We start from the raw sequence: 18,051 nt of genomic DNA, 5'->3' as shown, positions 1-18,051 counted from the left end.
TCCAACAGCTCATGCATGAAAGTGAATATAAGCATTGAGTAAACATGGTTTTGTCAAGGGTTTCTCATGACTCAACTGCAGAAACATACTCTTGACACGACCCAATGAATATGTATATAACACCAATAGCAAACAGTTACTACACATGAAGCAATGTAAAATTAATTCTGTTATGAACATCATCTAAACTCTCCCTATAAAAAAAACTTCCACACCACCAAACTTCCAGCATAGTAAACAGTGATCGAATGAAAAGGTTTGCGTACTGGACAACCAAGGCTGAAATGAAAGCCAACATAGAACCTAGTTTGCAACTCTGCCAAGGCCATGATTCTATATCACACTGAAAAGGCCTTTTCTAAAATGCAAGCAGCAAGACATTCTATAACATCAAACTGAAAAGATAATTTCTCCACATTAACCACATACATTGAGAGCAAGAGCACTGTACGAGATCAAAACTGTCTAGAATGGTTTTAGGTCAAGTAAAGATTTGGCTTGCAAAAGCTTACTATTGAGGGATCAATTCTAGCCTTTTAACATTAGCACACAAGAACCTACTCCCTCCACAAAGATGCACGGAGTCTTGAATCTCAAATACAGCCCAAACACAAACAAGGAAATAATAATAATATTCTATCTGTACATATTTAGCTGATGGACAATTGTTATGTGCTGTTATTTCCAATCTGCAAATACCATCTTCATTAAAAGAAATTACCAGCTTGTGTCAGAAATCAAACTAAGAATCAGATTTCACTACTACGACCTATTAGGTTCAAACAAAGGAAATTCTATCTATTTATTTGGACACATGCAGGCCCTTAGCAACTTGCATCCTCTATGGATATAAAAGTTATCTTTTGTTTGTTGAGGAATGAAGTACACAAACTAGAGTTTAGATTTAGCCCCAGGCATTATAAACAATAGTATTCCACCTCAATTGTTCATCTTAATACAAATACATAGAACTAGATACATATTACACCTAGACTCCAGTGAAACACTTAATTAGCACATGAATTATAGAATGATCAATAACCAGTTACTGGAGTTCTTTTTATCTTTTATTTTGGTAAAAAGAAGGTCAAGGCCTAAGGGAATTAAGGAGGTGAATTTGCATGTGCTGGGGATCGAACTTGCAGGATCCACCTCCCCTGAGATAGGTAAGTAAACCATCAGAGCCATGCTCTAGGTTCACCAATCATGATCTAGTATAATTTCAATAGTATACTAAAACATTAATTAAGTTTAAAGCCCATACTTCAGCTGCACTATCAAGATTTGCCGAGTCAGATGCCTTTGGGTTACCAAAAGGGCGAATTTCATTTTCCCTACCACGCCAAACAGGGGACTTCAATGAGGTTTCACGAGACTGCATCCAATTCAAGTTCCCCTGCATAAGGTTCAGAGTAGGACAGAGAGAACAAACATGGCTCATTAATCATATTTGTCATAATGGAAATAATATTATTAGACAAACTTGAAATTTACAGCGAAACTAACCTGTACGGTATTGATCTCTCCATTATGACCAAGAAACCTCATTGGTTGAGCAAGAGGCCATCTAGGACTAGTATTTGTGCTATACCTTCGGTGATAAATGGCAAATGGAGACTTATAAAGATCATTCTGAAGGTCAGAATAAAATAACCCAAGAACTTCTGAACGAAGCATGCCCTTGTAAACAATGGTTTGATTGGACAAAGAACAGAAATAAAGCTCACTTCCCCAAGTCTCTGAGGCTGCTGCTCTTTCAATCAATTTCCGGCAGATATATAGTTCCCGTTCAATGTCATCAACATTCTCTTCCTTGACAACTCTAACAAATATCTGCTGTATGTTGGGCATGGTTTCTTTTGCGTAAAAACCAACCACTGATGTATTTACAGGAACAGACCTCCATCCAAGCACCTCAAGACCCTCTTGTCTAAAAGTATTTACAATAACTACAGAAGCAATAAGAATTAGTCAAACACAAGAATAGACATGTAAAAGACAGACTAGATCAAAATGAAACAGAAATGAGAATATATTGTACAGAAATGAGAAATTTTATTTCCACATGATTAACACTCTTTATATGTGATGAAAGCTAAGAAAAAGCCATAAAACTAGTGGTAATAATAAGGAGATGTGAGTTTCAGAAAAGCTACTAAGTGATTAAACTGCATTAGAAAGTCCCTTCAAAGATGTTTAATCAATTTGGAACTGAATCCTTATATATAATTAAACTGACCGATGACTACTTTATCTGCCCAAGGCCCTAACAATAGCTTATAGAATAATATGGGTCAGGAAACAAGTATGCTCTTTACTTCAAATTTAAATAAGAATTGGCATATGAAGAAAGTGAAAGAAAATCAAAATGAGTTTATATCTCCTAAACCTTTGGATAACAAATATTAACAGAATTTAGTTCTGCATCCATTTCATTGGTTTCATCTTTAGTTGAGTACTAATTCCTTATCTTAGTTCCAAAATAAATACAAAGATAGAAAGAAAAAATGAATCACAACAATTAAATTTCAAAATTCAACTATTACGGAAATACAAGTTTCACAAATGTTCAAATGGGCTCTCAAAGAAAGTATTGTGTTTGAATTCCACATTAATGGTGTATCAAAAGTTTGATAATATAAATCCTCTTTGGAAGTGAAGGGGAGAAGTCAAGGGCTCTTCAATAACATGTCCTTTTGGTCCAAGAGAAAGTTTCTAAGGTTGTAAATTGATCGTTGGTGCATTAATTTCTCCATTCAATCATGTCACTATACGGGGGTATATTCATCATTTTAAGTTATGCTGGTACAGACCTCAATCATGGTTGTCTTATATTGGCTATTAAGGTACTTAACTGGGTTTAATTCCTAAAGCTAATAAATTTAACAATTCTTTGCCAGTCTAGTTAGGATAAATTAGTATTTTTCCAATCTCTACCTGTGTATTTCCAAAGTGACTAGGAATATTTTAAAGTTAATGCTCACATCAAAAAAACCAGAAGCCACAGCATCAAAACTAGTTTCTTCTTCCCTTCTTAAAGATCTCCTTTAATTTCTATTTGAAACTCTACACAGTCAAAACTCTAGACAAATCCACATCAGCAAAACCCTTTGAATACAGCAAGCTCTCACTCGTATCTTTAATCCTTATTTATCAGAACCAAATCCCGATCATGATGTTGTACAACTACATGAAAGAACAAAAGCTTCACTCATACCAGAATAATATACAAAATTAAAGCATCAATACAATTCATTCATACATGTGCCCCAACTCTAGGAAGAATAGTAAATCAAACAGTTGATGTAATTAAAGTAAATAATTACCTTTTTTGGCTTCTTCTATAAGGCTATCTTCTTTGGGAAGAAAAACCATCCCAACACCAGTGTGCATCTTATCAAAGGATGCCATTCCTTGATTTGCAGCCCAGCTGTCAAACAGATCCCAAGGGATTGAGGTCATCAATCCTGAACCATCACCAGAATCATTATCTGCTCCACAACCCCCACGATGCTCCATGCAACCAAGAGCTGTAAGGGCATCCTGAACAATTCCATGCGATGCTTTATTTTCCAAATTGGCAATGAATCCAACTCCACAAGCACCTCTTTCTGATATTATATCCTCTAAATTTGCAACCTATATAAAATTCAGATCATAAGAAGAGAAAAGTGAACACATGAAACTACTCATCAATGGTCACAAAGATGAAGAAAGTATAAAGAAATGAAAATTATGGCAACAATTTTCAATGAAAGATAGCATATCGGTGTTCTAGAAGTCAAGTGCATTCCTACTTCAATTATCCCCACTGGATCCTAGAAAACAAAAATGTTTTCCATACCGTCTTGAAGTAGAACCAGGAGAAAAGATACAGAAACCAACACCAAATAAAAGGGGTTATGAAAAAATAAATTTTCAAATGCCAGGGATCATGTATTTCTTCAAGCAGTAATAAGAGGAGAAGATAACAACTCTATGATAGCAACATCACTCTTTGACCTTCATACCTTGACTATACATATCATAAGGTAACCGAACTTAACATGCTCCCTGGGTACTCAAAAAGATGAGTCACTTCACCTATGACACAGAAAAGTATGGGCTACACCAACATAAGCTGTTAATAGTCAGATACTCCTCTTATGGTATAGCAAGCTTTATCGATGTTCAGCCAATGAACATTTGAGAATCATATTGAACAATGAAAGATGAAGAAAATCTTCGATAGGACACAAGGTTATCGATTTATCTTATTGTCATCTAAGGCACAGTAGAATGCTACAAGGAATAAACCTTGAGAAAGTCATAGAAGATTTTCTAAATAGAAATTAAGTAAAATCAAATTTGTATCAGTAGAAACAAAGAACTTACTGCATCCTAATACTAATAGGGCTCCATGCTCTGCAAACCTTGCACTCCTAATACTGTCACCAAGTTGCTATCAGCAGTAACTCTAAACTTAACAAAAACTAGTAAATTCTTGACAAAAATAAAAGAAGAAAGCAATAAAGACAAGCCTAGAACCATGACCTTCTAGCTAAAAGGCAAAATAGCATGTCTGCCACTACAAGTAGACCAACTGATCATTAAAAATGCACTCTCTACTAAATTCTGAAGAGCAAGAATGTGACATAGAACTTAGTTTCTCAAATAAACAAGGGGGTCGGAATCCTTGCTCACCATACACCTCAAATTCTGAGGAATTGCAGACTATGCTACTGCTATGGATGCGACTAGCACAGGAAGTTGAGATAATAAGGTATTACACATGTACACTTTTAATTACTTTTAGTCCATGAATTCGTAATTGCAGTCATCATTCAAGTACAATATATATCCTGAATTCGTAATTGCAGCAGGCATTCCCTGCAAGCTTTTCTTTTTTGCTTTTTGGGTGTATACTGCTGATGAGTACAGATTTGTGATTTATGAAGCCATATATCATTCTAGTTTGCTAACCATTTCTTTCCCATAATTCAATGTGTAAAGATAAGACCTCTCAAAGAAGTATCAAAATAGTTACTTTCTTACAAGGCAAGCCATTAATCTAACATCAAAAGCAAGAAGGCACACACTGGCAATCATTGGATATCCTGTCCCAGACAACTTCATAACTCTGTATAAAATCATCTGAAGAACAAGGGGAAGCAAGAAGTAGCCCCAGAAGCAAGAGCAACAAGAAAAAGGCATGCAAATACAATAATTCATAGCAGACCTTCCGTCAGTAACTTCAAATAAATTTCCAAAAACTTCTTTCACTAGAATATCATATAAAATATTCACGACCATTTATCATCTTAATACAGCATATGACTCCAAATTTAGTGTCCGAGGAATCAAGGCAGCAAGGTGGCGTATTTCAAAACCAATCTTATTAATCAATTCATACAAAAAAAATGAAAAGAAAAACTAGTACTCAAGTTTCAATTCAAATAAGCTTTGGTCATTGTAACTACTGAAACTTGAGCTTTAAGAAAGGGCTCCAATAACATTTAGTAAGCATCATATGTTTATTACACCAAAAATTGTGTTGCTTAATCTGTGAAATTACGTGGACTTCAGACAACAAAAATACGTGGTATTATATGAAAAACTAAAAAATTGATATGTTTAAAACAAAATTTCTAGCTTCCAGAATCCAAATTTTATTTAATTTGATTTAACTTCTCATTAACAATGAACGGTTTTAATTGTTTCTTTACTACTAACTTTAGTTTCAAGAAAAAAAATTCAGCTACCAACTCGTATGATAATACAATCATCTTTTTCAGGAAAAGGTAAAAAACATGTTTTAAATTTGAATGAATGAAGGGGGATTTTGGTTCACGGCAGTAGTCGCTTTCTGTTTTTTATGTAAATAAACAAATGAGCCATTGTATTGAAAAAAAAAGTCAAAACCAAAGGTTTGAGTTTAAACGTTAAATAGTAGAAATATATGATTGATTGAGAGTGGAAAACTCCACCTTAGGTTGAGAAGCGGATGATTGATGATCAGACGCAGAAGAAACGGAAGTAGTAGTAGTAGTAGTAGTAGTAGTAGTAGTAGTAGTAGTAGTAGTAGTAGTTGGAAGATGATCAAGAACGGCCCTAACAGAATTATTGGCGGCGGAGGTTGAAAAGCGGCGCATAGTCCGAGTATTGAGGGAGAGGGGAAGCCTCCGCCTGGTAGTAGGTTTGGATTTACAGTACAAACCGACGAAGTCGACGAGCAGCAATCCATTGTCAGAGGAGAACCGGTAAGTAGGGTGAAGAACGGGAGATAGAGAATGAAGGTTAGCCATGATTGTGGGGGAAAGGAGAGAGATGGAGAAAGAGATAGAGATAGGGAAGTATAAATTTTTGTGGATTTGGAGGAAGATAAAAGAAATGTGGATTTTGAAGTTAAGATAAACAAAACAAAAACGGGTGGAGCAGCCAAGCCACCCGCTTCTCCACTCCTCTCCCCTGCTGTCTACTTCCTCGCTTTCGCTTCCCTTTTTTATTTTTTATTTTTTATTTTTATTTTTATTTTTTATTATTTTGATTTATGCTTACGTAATTCTATTCTGACTTTGAATGGTAATCCCCTGTTCTCAGGTATACTGTTAGTGAGGGACCACTGCTACCATTTTCGTGATCGAATAAATAAAGAGCCAAAGCAAATGAAAAATCCGATTGAACAGAAAAGAGAGAAAAGGAAAGTATAATCCCTTTTTTCATTTACATAACTCTTTTCGTGAAATATCTCTTTTTTTTTTCTAGAAATTATTTTATAAAAGCTCTAGTTGCTGAAGAAATTGAAAAAGAGTTTGTTGGCGAGGAAGTTATCATGCCAACATCAGGTGCCACAAATACATTGGCATGAGCACAATTGGCTAGAGACTTGATGAATCTTTGAGCTGAATTGGGCTTCCTTTTAACTCTCTTCTACTCAGTATCTATAAGAGGAAAATTGATATGCTACAATATATTCATAACTTTATTTTGTAGTTAGTTGTTTATATTAAAGTTTGTAATGAGGATTTGCAAATTTTCTTACTTATTTCAATTTCTCATTACCTTTCAGTTAAAATATTTTACTACTAATTAAGTTTTGTCAAAAATGTCAAATGGACAAATATATGTTTTGCAAATGTTAAGGGCACAATATTGATTCTTAGTTGGCAGTTTTTGATGCAGTGCTTATAGTTTTTTTATCTTATAAAACGTAGAAAAAAATTAAGTATTTAGACTTAAGTAGAGGTATGTGTATAAAAATTCTTCATGAGCTTCATCGATAAACGATGCAAGAAAATTTATTTCGTTCAAAGACTGTGAATATTAAGTAGAGAAAAGTCATGTGACTTTTAAAGATTTCATTGCTATCTTAAAATGAAGATTGGGTAAGATAAAGCAATAGTGTTGAATGAAAGATAGATGGTGCATTCAAATTGGAGTTGAGGGATAACATAGACCATCCAAACCTTATATTGAAACATTGAATAGATTGAATTTTGTATAAAGTTGAAAAGAAGGAGGATATTTTGAGTTGAAGTTTGTTCATTTGGGAATTGTTTAGTTGAGAGAGTGTCATCTTTGAATGATATGATTAAAGCACCTCCTAAGTTATAAAAATAGTAAGGTGTGAGAATCAAACTAAAATGTACAAAGGTGAGGCTACAACTTAAGAGGGAAGGGGTTGGGCTTAAATTATAAGTTCTTATTACTAAGTTAAATTTAGTCGATTGATTCTCTCAGTAAGGCTTTGTAGACATAGGTTAAGTCCAAACTGCAAACAACTCATACCATAACCTAACAATACATGCATCAGAATGTTCTATAAGAGAATACGATAAAAAAGGGTTTATGTTTAGAACTTACTTGAACTTTTCTGGCTACAATGTAATCTACGTGTTTGCTAAAATACGTGACATTCATATAATGTATATAATAATGAAGACATGAAAAGAAAAACTCAACCTCCACTATTTGTTGCTTTTGAATTACATGACATGATATTGATAACAAAAGCTATTACAACAATCGTTTGTGATAAATGAGGCATACCTTAAATATATATCTAACTCAACATAGTGACTCATGGAAGACAACATCATGCCTTCTCTTCATGGTAGAAACTTGCTAAGTGTCTTCAGCAAAAACTTTAAATATAAAGTCACGAAATCGCTTAGAGTATTGTTTTGGATCCACAGCTGATATTGAAGTAGGGTCATAATGAATGGACTTATATGCATGTTCAAGTTTTTTGGTAATGTCATAATCCTGAAGTATGTCAATGATGCCAAAGAACATTATAACTTCATAACACTCCCCTGTTTGTTCTCCCACAAGTTGTAATTCAAGTTCAGGTTTCCGTATAGTTCTTTCTACCCTTGCTGGCATGTTACTACCTAGCTTGACGCTAGCCCACCTGCAATGTTCAATTAATTTTTAATATTAAAATGAAAAAGCCTTTTTCATTTTATCCAAGAACAATGATTGTGGCATTCAAGGTTTTGGAAGTTTAGAGTAGTACAAACCAAAAAGCCATTAAATTTAACTGGGTAATATATATTTCATAGTCTTTATTGTTATGACAAACAATTATCTGTTTTTAAATAAACCTTGAAACAAGGTTTAAAACTATAAAGAAAATACATTACTCTTCAAGTTAAATGGTTTACTAAACCTTGATGAATTAATACAATTCAAGTTTATGATTGGATTGGTCTAAAATGAAACAAGTCTAGCCTTGTAATACTTTGGAGCAAATGATCTACAAATTCTTAAAAGTATTCTCAGTATAGTTATAAAAAATAATAATAAGGTATGTAACCAAATAATAATACCAAACTTTTTTTAAAATTAAAACGGGAACTATATTTTGATGTAATGTTTTCTTGAGTAGAGAATGGAATAAAGTAAAAATAATCAAATCAATCTATTAAGTTAGAAGAAGAATTTCTTTCATTTTTATCTTGAAAAAGTATTGTATAGTTCAACAAAACAAATACTAACATACCTTCTTCTTCTTTTTGAAACCATATGATACTTGAAATATCTTCAACTTGTTTGCACTTAAAGGATTAAAGCACTTTGCCTCTTGAAAAATATGCTTCACTTGTTACAATTAAGTATGAACTAAACTAGAGGTCATGAGCTATGATTAACACATGGTTTAAATAATTAGAAATACTAGCCAATAATTAAACATGAAAATATTTCACCTTTTAGGGTCTAGAAGAAGTTGGTCTGCATTTGGTCTAGAAATATGATCAGTCGATTCATTCTCAGAATTTCCTAAAAGAGATAAAGTAACACTTGTTAAAGAATATGGAACAAAGTGTAGATGACTGGAAAAGAATGCACTTAATTAGTGTTATGAAAAGTTATTTGACCATGTAAAATCTTATAAAAAGATGAAAGTTAACCGGAGGAAGTACGTCTTTGACAAGGAATTAGCTCCCCATTAGTTGATATTTCTCTAAAATGAAGACCCACTAAAAGACTATAGTCCATAGTTCTTTCTTGTACAAGAAACTCACAATCTTTTTCTATTTGCCTGCGAAGATAAATAATCAATTTATCTTAGAAAAAATTAAAGGAAACAAAGCGTCTTTAGAGTTTATAATCCATGGTTGAAAGGGTTTTGAAGCAAAATAAAAAAATAAAAAAATTAGAAATTTAGAACCAAAACTAGTGCAATATATGTATATGACCATGCTTATTTGATACTTTATGTTGCAGCATTGGCTTTTGCAAAAATTTGTTGCATACAATGTTGCAACAATCAATATATATCTTATTTGATAGACAATTTGACTTGTAATATTGTAATAATTTACTTTTTAAATTTGAGATAGATAAAAAAATATAGAAAATAATAATAAATAAGGAACTAGTTAAAACTATACAAATTCTTTGATAAGTTGGTAACTAAATTCAAAAGACTTTGAAGAGTTTGAGTCTTACAAGGGCTCTTATATTCTAAAGAGATTAAAATAATTTGGATATGGTTATTTTAGGAAAGAACAACATGAACTTGCTTGTATAAAGGCTATAGAATAGTAGGTTGTGTTTTGAGTCTTTTATATCACTTCACTTTGAGAACATATTGTGGGCGCTTTATCTCTTATTTCATAGATTTTATTGGAGTGTTATTTTCACTTGTTTGAGAGGCTATTGGGGAGAGTGAGTGCAAGTAGTTAAACAATGTGAAGTTGCTTTTAGTTTGAATTTTTAGATAGTTTAGGTCTTTAATCATTGAGTGTACTATAATAATTATTTACTGGATTCATTCTCTAATCTAGGCCTCCCAAAGGTCGGATAATTATTCGAACAGTGTAAACAATTTTGGTTTCCAACTTTACTTATATGTTCTATTTCAAATTGTTCCAAACTTTTGTTCAAACAAGTGTTGCAACACCTATTTCGACAGAAAATTGCAACACATATAAGCCAGTGTACTTTTTCAATTGGTATTAAAAGTTTTATTTAAATATATTTGAAGGGGATCTTGAATTTGGTTTACACCTATGGAGGAAATGAATAAAGGTCGTTCAACCTCTCATCCAACCTTGTTGATTGGTTCATCAAATTATGCCTATTGGAATGCTAAAATAATGTCTTTATAAAGTCCTTTGATGAGAAGGCTCGGAGGTCTACTGAAATGGAACAGGCACATCATGTTGCAACTAATACTAATGGAACAACTCCTCCTGTATAAGATTACATAGCTCATGAAGAAAACGATGCCAATAGTAATTCTAAAGCACTAAATGCCATCTTTAATGGCGTAGACATGGAGAAGTTCAAGATCATTTTAATGTACAAGAGTGTAAAGGATGCTTGGACTAGTATGCGAAAACAACATGAACAGAACACATCAATTTGTTTGTCAAAACTTTAAATTCTTACAACCAAGTTTGATAATTTTAAATTCATCTCAGTGAAATTTCTAATAAAGTTTTCTTTGCCTTGGTGAAAGATTTTCTAATGTTAAACTTGTATAGAAATTTTTTTCATTCCTAGCCTGAAAGGTTTGTTATCAAGGTTACATCAAATTAAGGAAGCTAAAAATATAACTACCCTCGAACTTAATGAACTCATTAGTTCACTAAGATTCTTTGAAATGAATCTGGAAGAATAGAAGAGGGATTAGGTGAAGGCTGAAAAGAATATAGCATTCAATGTTCAATCAATTGTTACAAGACTAAATCCAACAACTACTTTTGTTGAGGAACTTGGAGAGAACTTGCTTTGTGAACAAAAAATTGCAACAGAATTTTAGAAAGTTCTCAAGAAGGGGAGTAACTAAGACATTGAGAAGAGTTGAAATTGCAAAAAAGGAAAATAAATTTTGAAAAATGAAAAAGTTAAACCTAAGAGAAAGGATATTTAGTATCATGAATGCAAAAGGTTTAGTCATATTCAATCAAAATGTGCTAAAAATCTTAAGAAGAAACAAAAATCTCCTACTATAACATAGAGTGATGAAGAATCAGAGAGTGATTACTGTAATCCAAATGAAGATCAAATGAAAAACTATGTATCATTCACATATGTTGTATCTCATGTTGCAATAAGCTCTCAAACAATTATAAAAGAATATTCAAATATTGATAAGGATGGGGAAATGAGAAATGGTGTACTAGATTAATGAGTCATTGAGAAAGAAAGTTGCTAGCCTTAAAGAAGAAACGATGGATTTCATCTTTAAACAAGAGAAGGATGAGATCATAGCTCAAAAAGATGCTACACTAAAGGCAACAGAGCAATAATTGGAAGTTTCCGAAGCTTTCTAGGAAAATTGGCAATTAAAGCATGAAATTTGATGATATTTTGGTAGCTAGAAAAAGGTTTGAACCATGTCATAAAGGACTTAAACATACTAGTAAGAAACTTTTATCACCTATAGTTTGTTTCAAGATTAAAGAAGAGGTTTTTTTCTTCTTATTATGGGAAAAAAAAGGCATCCAAAAGAACCATTTGCTATTATTTTGGGGTAGTAGGACATATTAGTCCATACTACTACAAAAAGATGAATGATTGCGGATGGAAAAAGTTTAGATTTGTTAAATTTAGTGTTGCAACATAACATGAAACATGTAGAGTGCAACAAAATAGGTTTGGATGAAACAAAAAGAGTAATGTATGCTAATGGCACATACTTCTTTGAAGGTTACTATTAAGGAGATTTGGTTCTTTGGAAGTGGTTGCTCTCTTCACATTGTAGGTGATGGACAATATTTGAAAGACTTACAAATTTGTGATACAGAAAATGTTACTTTTGGTAATGACAGAAAGAGCAAAATTGTTGGAGAGAAACCCTTAATATCGAAAGGATTCTTGAACTTAAAAATGTTTATGTGGTGGAAAGACTCAAGGCCAACCTAGTTGGCATTAGCTTATGTATGTCTTGTTAACTTCACCAAATATGGGTATGAGGATCTAAATTTAGAAAATCAACACTTGACGAAAGAGGAAAGATCTTTCAATAACTACTATAGAGTGATAACCAAAGTACATGCAATTAAACTTTAATGAGATAGAGTTGTGGCATCAAAATCTTGGGCATGCCAATTATTATAGAAGCTTGCAAATAATTGTTAGACACGAAGCTATCTATTGAGGCTTGCCAAAGCTTAGCCATTACCAATCCTTATGGTGAGTGCATCAAAGGCAAGCAACATAGAATGTCATATCTAATGTTGTAACAAATCATTACAACAAGGCCATTGAAGTTGTGTTACGTAGATCTCATAAGGCTTATGCAAATTGAAAGCATCAGGGGAAAGAGGTATGCATTTGTTTGTTTAAATGATTTCTCACATTTTACTTGGGTGAATTTTTCAAAGAGAAATAAAAAGCTTTTAAGACATTTAAAAGCTAGTGCATAAGGCTCATGCATGCAAATTGGTTTTTAACTCTTCAAAATTCTACTATCTATAAAAAACTTGGTTGAATAATGTTTCAAGTAAGAACTGTGGTGCCATTTTATCTTAGAGAATAGATCTTCAAAAATATAATGAAAATGGTAAGCCTAAGATAGATAATGAATTTTTACCATTTCATTCTCTAATCTATAAAATTCTCAAAAAGCAAAAGAAAGTGAAGAAGGAGGAGAATGAGGAGGAGGAGGAAGAGACTTTTACTAGCAAACCTAAGCTAATTAGAATTGACAATAAGTTGCTTCATAGAAGGCATGTTAATGATATTTTTTCTAATGAGAAATCAAAATTTTCTGACACATCTAATGTTACAAAAGCATACACAACACATTCTGTTCAACCATTAGCAACTTTTTAGAAGGATAAAGTAATTGATCTCCTTAAGGCGGAAATTGTTTCTATTAGACAAGACCTTCAAAGGTTACTTTAGAAGAATTTAAGGATGGCTAGCCTTTTATTGATCTCCAAAACAACACTTAGTGATTTCTTTGGCATTATTGCCAAAAAAAGGGAAAAAGCTTTGCAACTAGCAACAAATATATAATCTATTCTAATGAATTCTTGAAAAAAATTTAACTTATATTTGGTAATAAATAGGATGCTAGATGAGTTCTACATATTTATGCTTTTGGCGCATTTGGAATGCATGATATTTTTATGCCTTGGAAATGCATGTTTTTGCCCTTATGATTGACAATTGCAAAAGCATATTGATAAGGGAAGCATGCTATATGATTATATTGTTTCTTTACTTATTTATTTTACTAATGGTTGTGTTATAAGAAAATCATTTATTGCAGAATTTTGTCAAAATGCCAAATCAAGATATTGTTGCAGTATTGGCTATTGCAAAACTGTTGCATTCAATGTTACAACATGAGATTCAACAAAAAAAATGTAAAAGTTAATATATATATATATATATATATCTTATTTGATTGCAATTTTACTTGTAATGTTTTGAGAATTGATTTTTGTAAATATAAGATGGATAAGAAATATGAAAATAATTGTAAAAAAGGAACTAGATAAAACTATACAAAGTATTTGATAAACTATTAATGAAATTTGAAAGAGTTTGAAGAGTTTGAGTCTTACAAGGACTCTTCTATTTAAAAAAGATCAAGCAACCAAAAAGGGATGTTTCAAAAGTCTTATCACATTTTTTAAATCAAAGGTAATCTGATGATTAATTAAAAGCAATTCAAATTTGAAACTATTGGGATATAGTTATCTAAGCAAAGAACAAGATGAACTTTGCCTATATAAGGGTGTTGAATGGCTTAGTTTAGCTTGTGCTTTGAGAATTGCTTAGTTTAGCTTGTGCTTTGAGTCTTTTCTATAAATTCACTTTGGTAACATATTGTGGACATTTTATATCTTATTTTATAGGTTTTATTAGAGTGTTACTTTTAGTTGTATATAAGGTTATTTTGGGGAAAAAGTAAATGCAAACAATTGTACATTGTGAAGTTGCTTTTACCTTGAGTTTTTGAGTAGTTTTAGGCTGTAATCATTAAGTATAATGTGCTAATTGTTTAGTGGATTCATTCTCTGAGCTAAGCTCCATAGAGATAGGATAACTATTCGAACTACGTCTCTAGTTTTACTTATTTGTTCTATTTCAAATTATTCCAAACTTTAGTTCAAACAAGTGTTGCAACACCTATTTCATAGAAAATTACAACACCTATAAACCAATTACATTATTAAGCTACTCTAAGAAAGTATCTAGAAAGAAAATAAAGTATAAGAGAAATTGTATTTACCAACAAAACTCTTGATACCAAGCTTTTTGTAGTTTGAATATGAAATTGAGATCAAGATCCTTAAGTATAGTAGTATTATCCGTCTCAAATTCATTCTTCTCTGTTATGCGCCCTAAAGAAGATCCTTTCAAGTCAAATCGTCTATGAATTGTATAGTCTGACCGTAAGAGGTTCCCCATGATAATGAACCGTACCTGGATAGTTCAACCTATCATTTGTGTACTTTTAGAATTATTATAATTATATGAAATTCATTTTATTACCACCTAGAAAATATCTTTCAATGCAACCTTTTTGTACTAAACTATTATTATCGAATTTTTAGAAAAAAATAGTTACTAACCTTTTTTTGAGTTGTTCCAGGCAATTTTACGCAATGCAAGCCATAATATTTTATCACTAAAGTATTCTCAAAAGATCGAACATGGTTATAATAGGCTGAAAGCATCCTTAAAAACATCTGTAGAACAAATTAATAAAGTTATTCAAGTAGATGTGAAATAGTTTACATGGGTTTTAAAATATTATAGGTTAGATATGAGGAAATAAAACTTACTTTCACTTCTGATTTCTTCATTGTCTTTATCATGTACCGATCATCGTCTGTTAAATAAAAGAAGCTACCACTTTTACCCGGGGAAGATAGTTCCCTGAGTGCATTGTCCCCACAAATAGAAATCATGTAATCTGCAGGGTCTACCTTGAATAATTTTCTCAATGTCCTTTACCCAAATGATAATATGAATTTACTTAGTATGCACGATTTGAGAATCCTTAGATGATAACTCAACACCTAAAGAATCAAGCAAGGTATTTTCCTTTCTTTTTTTAATGTATAAAAAAGAACTATTTTGGTTTTCTTTTGTTGGAAGTAATTATAATTACATATTATAAAATAGTTTACAATATTTAAAGTGTGCTTGAGGGATTTGGAAGAGAAATTTCAATTCTAATTTATATGGTAAGTAATTTATCTAACCTGAATACTACTGGACAATAATCCTTCCATTTAAACTCATAAGATTGATGTGGTGGAGTGTATTTACTGCCTTCTCGAGGAAATCTAGTCCAAATTTTGTCCTTAGGGTCAAATGCTGATGCCTTAAGATCAAAACTTGTTGCTGGAGCGGGTCTTCCTACAGAATGCCTGTGTACTCACTCCAAATATTTGTAGTAAGTAAACTTCACATCACACTACAAATGATTATCAAATGTTTAAATTTGGAAATTTTGATAAAAGCTAAAAAAGGAAAAAAATGTAATTTCATGAAAAATAGTATGAGAGAAAAAAAATGTTATTTTAATCGAATTTATAATTTCTCTATTCACATATGTAGTTAGGTCATAGGTTTAGATATGAAATGTGGCAAAACATAGTTATTAATTGTACTCTAATGATATTACATAATGTTGAGATTTTATAGAATAACATTACATATTGAACTAATAATAAGTATTAGCACAATTAATGAACATTTAAATATTAGATGAGAAAAAACAAGTTAAAGAAATAGTAGAATAGTAAATGTCACCTGATTCCCAATTGCAAATTAAGCATAAGTTCATAGTTCCTGTGACCTTTAGATATTGTTTCTCCTTGTCTTTTTTCTAGTTTGGGTGCTTTCAAGGGCAATCCAAGGTTAAACTTAGGATTTGCATCATTATGAGGTATACCTAATAACTCACAATCCAAATCTCTTCTAACTTGTCTCAAACCATTGCTATTACCATCATTCTCCCATAGGCTCATTTTATCTAATGGTCTTTCTACACCTACACTTACCCTCCCATCAACCGACATCCTTCTAGGCTTATCCCCACCCTTTGATGAATACCATGTTGCCAATCTCTTTTGGGATGGCATAATTGAAACCCTTTCTCCTACACAAATCTTGCAACCAGCTAACTCGTTATACACTGTTGTAGGATCCCATTCAAGATTTGCAGCTAAGGAAGACTCTGAAGGGTAATATGTTCCATTTTGTTCATCTGGATCTTTACTCCAATTCCCTACATAAAAACTACCATCTGGCCATTGATAAGTTCCATTTCCTTTTGGCATTCCATCTTCCCAATAGCCATCATACGTATTCCCATTACTCCACACAAAAATCCCCTTGCCGAAAATTACACCATTTTTCCACTCTCCAATATAATAGTTTTTATTCTGCCATTGATACTTTCCATGCCCTTCCTGTAAACCGCGACGCCATTCTCCATCATAGCAATCTCCATTTGAATAATTCAAGATGCCATGACCATGTTTCATGTTCATCACCCATTTTCCCTTATAGTTATCCCCATTGGATCCAATATATGTGCCAGTTCCATCCATATATCCAGTTTTAAACTCCCCTTCATAACTAGCACCAGAGGGCCAACTAAACCTTCCTTTCCCCATAGTTTTACCTTTATGCCACTCTCCTAAATACATACACCCATCAGTCCACAAATATTTCCCTTGTCCATCAGGAAAATTATCATACCATTGCCCTGTATAATAATCCCCATTTGGAAGAATTTTCTCTGCAAAGTACGCTTCCCCAGATATGCTAACACCTTTATCAGTATCATCTTCGAGATCATTATTAGTTACATTTGCCATAGATGTTATCCCAAAAATGTTGTTTGCACGCTTTTTTGCTGCTTGTGTTTTACGCATGGTGCTCTCCCATGCTCGTAGAACACCACTGTGCTCTTTGCTCATTTTGTATAACTTCTTCTACGCGTTATTATAAAAATTCTAAAATTTAATTACACTTTTATGTAAGATAACCATGACTAACTTGAAAAGAAAATATAATACTAATGATGCTCAATGATGCAAAGAATAAATTATCCAGAAAAAAGAGGAAAGAACTCTCTAATGAACAAATCGTATTTGCCTTACAATGTTTTTCTACCTTCCTCTCTTGTTTTAATATAACAAGGTGAAATGTGTTTGAATAAAAAAAAATTCATTTTCTTCTTAGCCCTCTACAGAATAAAATTCATTTTTTTTCCAAATACAAAATTATTGGAAATTTTATTGGGGCAAATGTTGTGGCTTGGTCACTAAGACTTACAAAATAAATCATATAATGAACATGCATGAAATTTTTGACAAAGGAAGTGATGAAGTGGCAATTGATCTTTGCATTATTATATTTAAGATAAGATTACGTGTTGAGGTACCCGTATTAGTCTTTAATTGACATCTTCTTTACTATGAGCTATTTTTTCTTGTCCGAAAAAGGTTAAAGAGAGGAACAGAAATCTCTCCTATATTCTTTCTCATTGAGTAAAAGGGTGACTTATTCGTCTCCTACAACTTCTAAAGCCCTAACATTTGCAAGGTCACACGAAACTAAGATGTTTGTTTAACAATTCAA

At 32.4% G+C, this 18,051-nt stretch overlaps 2 protein-coding genes across 2 annotated transcripts in view; both read right to left on the bottom strand.

The window, feature by feature from the left end:
- Positions 1–6,514, bottom strand: part of LOC107921512 (ferredoxin-dependent glutamate synthase, chloroplastic) — a 32,487-nt gene extending 25,973 nt beyond the window's left edge. Inside the window, 4 exon segments of the mRNA XM_041087544.1 lie at positions 1,265–1,396; positions 1,507–1,949; positions 3,327–3,639; positions 5,967–6,514. Of these exon segments, the coding sequence (XP_040943478.1) occupies positions 1,265–1,396; positions 1,507–1,949; positions 3,327–3,639; positions 5,967–6,284 (1,206 nt within the window). The 5' untranslated portion in view covers positions 6,285–6,514.
- A 1,409-nt stretch (positions 6,515–7,923) lies between these two features.
- On the bottom strand, positions 7,924–17,772 carry LOC107921897 (phosphatidylinositol 4-phosphate 5-kinase 5). The gene is made up of 8 exons (XM_041087543.1): positions 16,213–17,772; positions 15,660–15,827; positions 15,237–15,402; positions 15,024–15,140; positions 14,681–14,874; positions 9,405–9,523; positions 9,189–9,261; positions 7,924–8,392 (listed from the first exon to the last, which is right to left on the bottom strand). The coding sequence occupies exons 1-8, from the start codon at positions 17,385–17,387 to the stop codon at positions 8,104–8,106; spliced, it is 2,301 nt and encodes a 766-aa protein (XP_040943477.1). The 5' UTR covers positions 17,388–17,772; the 3' UTR covers positions 7,924–8,103.
- Between the last annotated feature and the right edge of the window lie 279 nt (positions 17,773–18,051).

The sequence above is a fragment of the Gossypium hirsutum genome, chromosome D01 (assembly GCF_007990345.1).
Source record: "Gossypium hirsutum isolate 1008001.06 chromosome D01, Gossypium_hirsutum_v2.1, whole genome shotgun sequence".
NCBI lineage: Eukaryota > Viridiplantae > Streptophyta > Magnoliopsida > Malvales > Malvaceae > Gossypium > Gossypium hirsutum.
This window is presented reverse-complemented; position numbering and strand designations above follow the sequence as displayed.

Excerpts from the sequence above, each read along its gene's own strand:
- LOC107921897 (XM_041087543.1), bottom strand. The coding sequence starts at position 17,387 with ATGAGCAAAGAGCACAGTGGTGTTCTACGAGCATGGGAGAGCACCATG. Across the intron at positions 14,875-15,023 it reads CTGGAACAACTCAAAAAAAG|GTACGGTTCATTATCATGGG; the intron begins GTTAGTAACTAT and ends TGAACTATCCAG. Across the intron at positions 9,262-9,404 it reads GCTAATTCCTTGTCAAAGAC|GAAATTCTGAGAATGAATCG; the intron begins GTACTTCCTCCG and ends TATCTCTTTTAG.